At 55.2% G+C, this 8,345-nt stretch overlaps 1 protein-coding gene and 2 long non-coding RNA genes across 8 annotated transcripts in view; 1 reads left to right on the top strand and 2 right to left on the bottom strand.

The window, feature by feature from the left end:
* Positions 1 to 5,258, top strand: part of LOC129843461 (cyclin-dependent kinase-like 5) — a 97,009-nt gene extending 91,751 nt beyond the window's left edge. For all 6 annotated transcript variants that reach the window (XM_055912183.1, XM_055912186.1, XM_055912181.1 and 3 more), the window contains 2 exons: positions 3,671 to 3,889; positions 4,053 to 5,258. In XM_055912183.1, the coding sequence (XP_055768158.1) occupies positions 3,671 to 3,889; positions 4,053 to 4,451 (618 nt within the window). In that variant the 3' untranslated portion in view covers positions 4,452 to 5,258. The remainder of the gene's footprint in view (positions 1 to 3,670; positions 3,890 to 4,052) is intronic.
* Positions 1,197 to 1,729, bottom strand: LOC129843467 (uncharacterized). Its single transcript, XR_008757858.1, has 3 exons — positions 1,662 to 1,729; positions 1,353 to 1,523; positions 1,197 to 1,249 (listed from the first exon to the last, which is right to left on the bottom strand). It is a non-coding gene; the product is annotated as an uncharacterized LOC129843467 (long non-coding RNA).
* On the bottom strand, positions 3,292 to 3,663 carry LOC129843468 (uncharacterized). The gene is made up of 3 exons (XR_008757859.1): positions 3,548 to 3,663; positions 3,447 to 3,513; positions 3,292 to 3,340 (listed from the first exon to the last, which is right to left on the bottom strand). It is a non-coding gene; the product is annotated as an uncharacterized LOC129843468 (long non-coding RNA).
* Positions 5,259 to 8,345: the final 3,087 nt, after the last annotated feature.

Here is an 8,345-nt window from a genome sequence, read left to right as displayed (position 1 = left end):
CTCCCCCACCTCTGTGTCAGTGTTAACCCCCCTCTCCCCCACCTCTGTGTCAGTGTTAACCCCCCCCCCCTCCCCCACCTCTGTGTCAGTGTTAACCCCCCCTCTCCCCCACCTCTGTGTCAGTGTTAACCCCCCCCCTCTCCCCCACCTCTGTGTCAGTGTTAACCCCCCCTCTCCCCCACCTCTGTGTCAGTGTTAACCCCCCCCTCTCCTCCACCTCTGTGTCAGTGTTAACCCCCCCCCTCCTCCACCTCTGTGTCAGTGTTAACCCCCCCTCTCCTCCACCTCTGTGTCAGTGTTAACCCCCCCTCTCCCCCACCTCTGTGTCAGTGTTAACCCCCCCTCTCCCCCACCTCTGTGTCAGTGTTAACCCCCCCCTCTCCTCCACCTCTGTGTCAGTGTTAACCCCCCCTCTCCTCCACCTCTGTGTCAGTGTTAAACCCCCCCCTCTCCTCCACCTCTGTGTCAGTGTTAACCCCCCCTCTCCCCCACCTCTGTGTCAGTGTTAACCATCCCTCTCCCCCACCTCTGTGTCAGTGTTAACCCCCCCCCTCTCCCCCACCTCTGTGTCAGTGTTAACCCCCCCTCTCCTCCACCTCTGTGTCAGTGTTAACCCCCCCTCTCCCCCACCTCTGTGTCAGTGTTAACCCCCCCCCCCTCTCCCCCACCTCTGTGTCAGTGTTAACCCCCCCTCTCCTCCACCTCTGTGTCAGTGTTAACCCCCCCTCTCCTCCACCTCTGTGTCAGTGTTAACCCCCCCTCTCCTCCACCTCTGTGTCAGTGTTAACCCCCCCTCTCCCCCACCTCTGTGTCAGTGTTAACCCCCCCTCTCCTCCACCTCTGTGTCAGTGTTAACCCCCCCCCCTCTCCCCCACCTCTGTGTCAGTGTTAACCCCCCCTCTCCCCCACCTCTGTGTCAGTGTTAACCCCCCCTCTCCTCCACCTCTGTGTCAGTGTTAACCCCCCCCTCTCCCCCACCTCTGTGTCAGTGTTAACCCCCCCTCTCCCCCACCTCTGTGTCAGTGTTAACCCCCCCTCTCCCCCACCTCTGTGTCAGTGTTAACCCCCCCTCTCCCCCACCTCTGTGTCAGTGTTAACACCCCCTCTCCTCCACCTCTGTGTCAGTGTTAACCCCCCCTCTCCTCCACCTCTGTGTCAGTGTTAACCCCCCCTCTCCTCCACCTCTGTGTCAGTGTTAACCCCCCCTCTCCTCCACCTCTGTGTCAGTGTTAACCCCCCTCTCCCCCACCTCTGTGTCAGTGTTAACCATCCCTCTCACCCACCTCTGTGTCAGTGTTAACCCCCCTCTCCCCCACCTCTGTGTCAGTGTTAACCCCCCCCCTCTCCCCCACCTCTGTGTCAGTGTTAACCCCCCCTCTCCTCCACCTCTGTGTCAGTGTTAACCCCCCCTCTCCCCCACCTCTGTGTCAGTGTTAACCCCCCGCTCTCCTCCACCTCTGTGTCAGTGTTAACCCCCCCTCTCCCCCACCTCTGTGTCAGTGTTAACCCCCCCTCTCCTCCACCTCTGTGTCAGTGTTAACCCCCCTCTCCTCCACCTCTGTGTCAGTGTTAACCCCCCCCTCTCCCCCACCTCTGTGTCAGTGTTAACCCCCCCTCTCCCCCACCTCTGTGTCAGTGTTAACCCCCCCCCTCTCCTCCACCTCTGTGTCAGTGTTAACCCCCCCTCTCCTCCACCTCTGTGTCAGTGTTAACCCCCCCTCTCCCCCACCTCTGTGTCAGTGTTAACCCCCCCTCTCCTCCACCTCTGTGTCAGTGTTAACCCCCCCTCTCCCCCACCTCTGTGTCAGTGTTAACCCCCCTCTCCCCCACCTCTGTGTCAGTGTTAACCCCCCCTCTCCTCCACCTCTGTGTCAGTGTTAACCCCCCCTCTCCTCCACCTCTGTGTCAGTGTTAACCCCCCCTCTCCCCCACCTCTGTGTCAGTGTTAACCCCCCCTCTCCCCCACCTCTGTGTCAGTGTTAACCCCCCCTCTCCCCCACCTCTGTGTCAGTGTTAACCCCCCCTCTCCCCCACCTCTGTGTCAGTGTTAACCCCCCCCCTCTCCCCCACCTCTGTGTCAGTGTTAACCCCCCCTCTCCCCCACCTCTGTGTCAGTGTTAACCCCCCCTCTCCTCCACCTCTGTGTCAGTGTTAACCCCCCCCTCTCCCCCACCTCTGTGTCAGTGTTAACCCCCCCTCTCCCCCACCTCTGTGTCAGTGTTAACCCCCCTCTCCCCCACCTCTGTGTCAGTGTTAACCCCCCCTCTCCCCCACCTCTGTGTCAGTGTTAACCCCCCCTCTCCCCCACCTCTGTGTCAGTGTTAACCCCCCTCTCCCCCACCTCTGTGTCAGTGTTAACACCCCCCTCTCCTCCACCTCTGTGTCAGTGTTAACCCCCCCTCTCCCCCACCTCTGTGTCAGTGTTAACCCCCCCCTCTCCCCCACCTCTGTGTCAGTGTTAACCCCCCCTCTCCTCCACCTCTGTGTCAGTGTTAACCCCCCTCTCCCCCACCTCTGTGTCAGTGTTAACCCCCCTCTCCCCCACCTCTGTGTCAGTGTTAACCCCCCCTCTCCTCCACCTCTGTGTCAGTGTTAACCCCCCCCTCTCCCCCACCTCTGTGTCAGTGTTAACCCCCCCTCTCCTCCACCTCTGTGTCAGTGTTAACCCCCCCCTCTCCTCCACCTCTGTGTCAGTGTTAACCCCCCCTCTCCTCCACCTCTGTGTCAGTGTTAACCCCCCTCTCCTCCACCTCTGTGTCAGTGTTAGCCCCCCTCTCCCCCACCTCTGTGTCAGTGTTAACCCCCCCTCTCACCCACCTCTGTGTCAGTGTTAACCCCCCCTCTCCCCCACCTCTGTGTCAGTGTTAACCCCCACCCCTCTCCTCCACCTCTGTGTCAGTGTTAACCCCCCCTCTCCTCCACCTCTGTGTCAGTGTTAACCCCCCCCTCTCCCCCACCTCTGTGTCAGTGTTAACCCCCCCTCTCCTCCACCTCTGTGTCAGTGTTAACCCCCCCTCTCCTCTACCTCTGTGTCAGTGTTAACCCCCCCCCCTCTCCCCCACCTCTGTGTCAGTGTTAACCCCCCCTCTCCTCCACCTCTGTGTCAGTGTTAACCCCCCCCTCTCCCCCACCTCTGTGTCAGTGTTAACCCCCCCTCTCCTCCACCTCTGTGTCAGTGTTAACCCCCCCTCTCCTCCACCTCTGTGTCAGTGTTAACCCCCCCCCCTCTCCTCCACCTCTGTGTCAGTGTTAACCCCCCCTCTCCTCCACCTCTGTGTCAGTGTTAACCCCCCCCCTCTCCCCCACCTCTGTGTCAGTGTTAACCCCCCCTCTCCTCCACCTCTGTGTCAGTGTTAACCCCCCCTCTCCTCTACCTCTGTGTCAGTGTTAACCCCCCCCCTCTCCTCCACCTCTGTGTCAGTGTTAACCCCCCCCCTCTCCTCCACCTCTGTGTCAGTGTTAACCCCCCCTCTCCTCCACCTCTGTGTCAGTGTTAACCCCCCTCTCCCCCACCTCTGTGTCAGTGTTAACCCCCCCTCTCCCCCACCTCTGTGTCAGTGTTAACCCCCCTCTCCCCCACCTCTGTGTCAGTGTTAACCCCCCCTCTCCTCCACCTCTGTGTCAGTGTTAACCCCCCCTCTCCCCCACCTTTTCTGTTGTGAAATGGTAGGTTCCTGGTGATGGCCAGGACAACCTGTTTATCCAGAAGGGGGCCAAGTCCTCGTCCTCGTCTTCCTCTCACCACGGCAGCCGGAGGAGGAACCGCGAACGCTCCCGGGATAAGGATCGTGAACGCGAGCAGAGCCGAGATCGCGACAGAGAAAGAGAGCGAGAGAGGGAGAGAGGGAGACAGAGAGAGAGAGTCAGTGACTGGCCTCAGGAGAAACAGGTGGATTCACAATCACACTTCATTTATGTTTACTGGTTGAACTGAATTTTCAATTCACTTCCTGAATTTCCTGAATTCTAAACTGAATTGTTCCTTTCCAGCTTGGTGTACCCGCTTAGTGTTCACAAGCTTTGTGGTGATTGTTTTCTATGCCTCCCCTTAGAACCAACCCCTGAAGTCCCTACGCAGGCTCCTGCACCTCTCCCCCTCCTCCTCTTCCAGCCAACCCCCTCCTCCTTCCGACCTGCGATTCCAGCACCTCCCCAACCCCCCCACCTCCTCCTCTAAAGGGGGAGTCTTCGGTGACGGTAGGTCCCACCAGGGACACCCTAGCAGCAGCAGCTCCAGCTCTGGTCAGTCTAAGAGCCACCGGAAGCAGAGTTACCCCCTCCCGGGGCAGATACAGGGGCAGATTGAGTCCAACTGGCACGCGGCGGCCCTCGCCAGGGCAGAGGGGGCTCAGCCGTACCCCGACCAAATGGTCGCCAACGGGCCCACCTTTACCAGACCATCAAGGTCACGGATGCCAAACCTCAACGACCTGAAAGAGACAGCCCTGTGAGGAGAACATGGAATTAGAATTCTACCCTCCCATTGACTTGAATGTCCATTCTAGGGAAAAACATGTCTGTGGAGGAGACGTCTCTCTGCCCTCAAGGGTCGTCATGTTGATTAGGCACCAAACGGAAGAAAACAGACTGAAGCAGGGAGGGACAAGATGGACTATTGTCCAATAAGAAACGCTTATTTTTTTGTGGTGCGTTGCGAAGCGTTTTAAAACGTTTTCAATTGTGTGCCCTAATGAATAGGACTCTGGGCTCTCACTACTGCCGCCTGCTGGCCGCCAGACGCACCTAGGACTATAGAGATCGGAAGGTTATCTCTCTAAGTTCAGGACTATATGACTGACTGGCCGTAAAAATCTGACCTTTTTTGATGCTTCAAACATTTGATAAAATTTGTATTGATATTATATTATATTATTCATGAAATTCATTTTATTTGATTTAAATTAAATGACTTTATTTAACGATATGTAGGCCTAAATGGAGATTTAATAAGTATTGTAGAATGAATAATTGTGTAATATTGCAAGAGCTTGAAAAAGAAATGTAAAAAAGATTATGAGATTCTAACTATATATAATAATAATTCAATATTTCATCCAAAATATTTAATTGTGGAGGTTTTTCAGAATTTCTATTTATTGTTGTTACAGTATAGCCTGTTTGTTCTGTCCGTTTACTTTGTCTCTTTAATGTATTTATTTGATCTGATTTGACACAAAGTTATGGAGATATATGTACGACAGATGGACAAAGACAAATTATATAATATTATAATGTATGATAAAAGAATGAGATACCTATATGGCTCAAGGTTGTGAAGTTTGTAAAGGTAATAATTTGCCACATCATCTTGACAAACATGTGTAGCCTGGCTCCAACTCATATGGTCTATGGTCAGTTAGCACAAACAGATGGGAATGTACTGTAAGGTACTGTTTGTTGTAAAGGGTCATTCTGCAGTACGGTAACCATGACAGTCACACCCGCTGATCTAGTTATTAGAGACTCAGGCACCATGTGGAGATTCCTGTTGAGATGTCCTGTTGTTTCCTGATGAAGGATACACACACACAAACGCACGTACCAGAGATATCCATAGCAGAGATATCCATGCCAGAGACATCCATAGCAGAGATATCCATGCCGGAGATATCCATAGCAGAGATATCCATGCCAGAGATAGCCATAGCAGAGACAGCCATACCAGAGATATCTGTACCAGAGATAGTCATACCAAATATAGCCATACCAGAGATATCCATAGCAGAGATATCCATACCATACCAGTTTGTGCTGTTGGCTTTAAAGGGTAAAATACGTAGGCTTAACTTTCTGATATTTGCACAATGAATGTCATGGATATCTTTAGCCCTGGCTAGTCATTAATCTACAGTACATAGTGTGAACATCAAGGACAAAGTAACAATAAGAAGAAGTATACACACACACGCACGCGCACACACACACATGTACACACACCACACACCACACACACACACGTGCGCACGCACACACACCGGCACACCGTGCGCAAGCACACACACCGGCACACCGTGCGCAAGCAAACATACACCTCCTGAGCACACCACTCTGACTTTGTCCCAGACTGCCCCTCAGAAAGATGGCGTCTCCCCTCAAAGCCCCAGGCTGCCCCTTCAGAAAGATGGCGTCTCCCCTCAAAGCCCCAGGCTGCCCCTCAGAAAGATGGCGTCTCCCCTCAAAGCCCCAGGCTGCCCCTCAGAAAGACGGCATCTCCCCTCAAAGCCCCAGGCTGCCCCTCAGAAAGACGGCGTCTCCCCTCAAAGCCCCAGGCTGCCCCTCAGAAAGACGGCGTCTCCCCTCAAAGCCCCAGGCTGCCCCTCAGAAAGATGGCGTCTCCCCTCAAAGCCCCAGGTTGCCCCTCAGAAAGACGGCGTCTCCCCTCAAAGCCCCAGGCTGCCCCTCAGAAAGACGGCATCTCCCCTCAAAGCCCCAGGCTGCCCCTCAGAAAGATGGCGTCTCCCCTCAAAGCCCCAGACTGCCCCTCAGAAAGATGGCGTCTCCCCTCAAAGCCCCAGGCTGCCCCTCAGAAAGATGGCGTCTCCCCTCAAAGCCCCAGGCTGCCCCTCAGAAAGATGGCGTCTCCCCTCAAAGCCCCAGGCTGCCCCTCAGAAAGATGGCGTCTCCCCTCAAAGCCCCAGGCTGCCCCTCAGAAAGACGGCGTCTCCCCTCAAAGCCCCAGGCTGCCCCTCAGAAAGACGGCGTCTCCCCTCAAAGCCCCAGGCTGCCCCTCAGAAAGATGTCCTCTCCCCTCAAAGCCCCAGGCTGCCCCTCAGAAAGATGGCGTCTCCCCTCAAAGCCCCAGGCTGCCACTCAGAAAGACGGCGTCTCCCCTCAAAGCCCCAGGCTGCCCCTCAGAAAGACGGCGTCTCCCCTCAAAGCCCCAGGCTGCCCCTCAGAAAGATGGCGTCTCCCCTCAAAGCCCCAGGCTGCCCCTCAGAAAGATGGCGTCTCCCCTCAAAGCCCCAGGCTGCCCCTCAGAAAGATTGCGTCTCCCCTCAAAGCCCCAGGCTGCCCCTCAGAAAGATGTCCTCTCCCCTCAAAGCCCCAGGCTGCCCCTCAGAAAGATGGCGTCTCCCCTCAAAGCCCCAGGCTGCCACTCAGAAAGACGGCGTCTCCCCTCAAAGCCCCAGGCTGCCCCTCAGAAAGACGGCGTCTCCCCTCAAAGCCCCAGGCTGCCCCTCAGAAAGATGGCGTCTCCCCTCAAAGCCCCAGGCTGCCCCTCAGAAAGATGGCGTCTCCCCTCAAAGCCCCAGGCTGCCCCTCAGAAATATGGCGTCTCCCCTCAAAGCCCCAGACTGGCCCTCAGAAATATGGCGTCTCCCCTCAAAGCCCCAGACTGGCCCTCAGAAATATGGCGTCTCCCCTCAAAGCCCCAGCCTGCCCCTCAGAAATATGGCGTCTCCCCTCAAAGCCCCAGCCTGCCCCTCAGAAATATGGCGTCTCCCCTCAAAGCCCCAGCCTGCCCCTCAGAAATATGGCGTCTCCCCTCAAAGCCCCAGGCTGCCCCTCAGAAAGATGGCGTCTCCCCTCAAAGCCCCAGGCTGCCCCTCAGAAAGATGGCGTCTCCCCTCAAAGCCCCAGCCTGCCCCTCAGAAAGATGGCGTCTCCCCTCAAAGCCCCAGCCTGCCCCTCAGAAATATGGCGTCTCCCCTCAAAGCCCCAGCCTGCCCCTCAGAAAGATGGCGTCTCCCCTCAAAGCCCCAGACTGCCCCTCAGAAAGATGGCGTCTCCCCTCAAAGCCCCAGCCTGCCCCTCAGAAATATGGCGTCTCCCCTCAAAGCCCCAGCCTGCCCCTCAGAAATATGGCGTCTCCCCTCAAAGCCCCAGCCTGCCCCTCAGAAAGATGGCGTCTCCCCTCAAAGCCCCAGACTGCCCCTCAGAAAGATGGCGTCTCCCCTCAAAGCCCCAGCCTGCCCCTCAGAAATATGGCGTCTCCCCTCAAAGCCCCAGACTGGCCCTCCAGTCCAGTTCCAAACAATCTGCACCGACTGAACATGTGATGTTCCATGGAGACGTGTTAATAACACCAACATGCACTGTGTGTATCAGGTGATCCAGTGGATTGTTCTCCTTCATATATTTCCACAACATTTTAATAACATTTTAATTTAACATTCAGTTTTACACTACCAGTTGACAGTAATGTTTTGATTTAACATTCAGTTTTACACTAACAGTTGACAGTAACGTTTTGATTTAACATTCAGTTTTACACTAACAGTTGACAGTAATGTTTTAATTTAACATTCAGTTTTACACTAACAGTTGACAGTAACGTTATAATTTAACATTCAGTTTTACACTAACAGTTGACAGTAATGTTTTAATTTAACATTCAGTTTTAC

Source organism: Salvelinus fontinalis, unplaced genomic scaffold (genome assembly GCF_029448725.1).
Source record: "Salvelinus fontinalis isolate EN_2023a unplaced genomic scaffold, ASM2944872v1 scaffold_0142, whole genome shotgun sequence".
NCBI classification, from domain to species: Eukaryota; Metazoa; Chordata; class Actinopteri; order Salmoniformes; family Salmonidae; genus Salvelinus; species Salvelinus fontinalis.
This window is presented reverse-complemented; position numbering and strand designations above follow the sequence as displayed.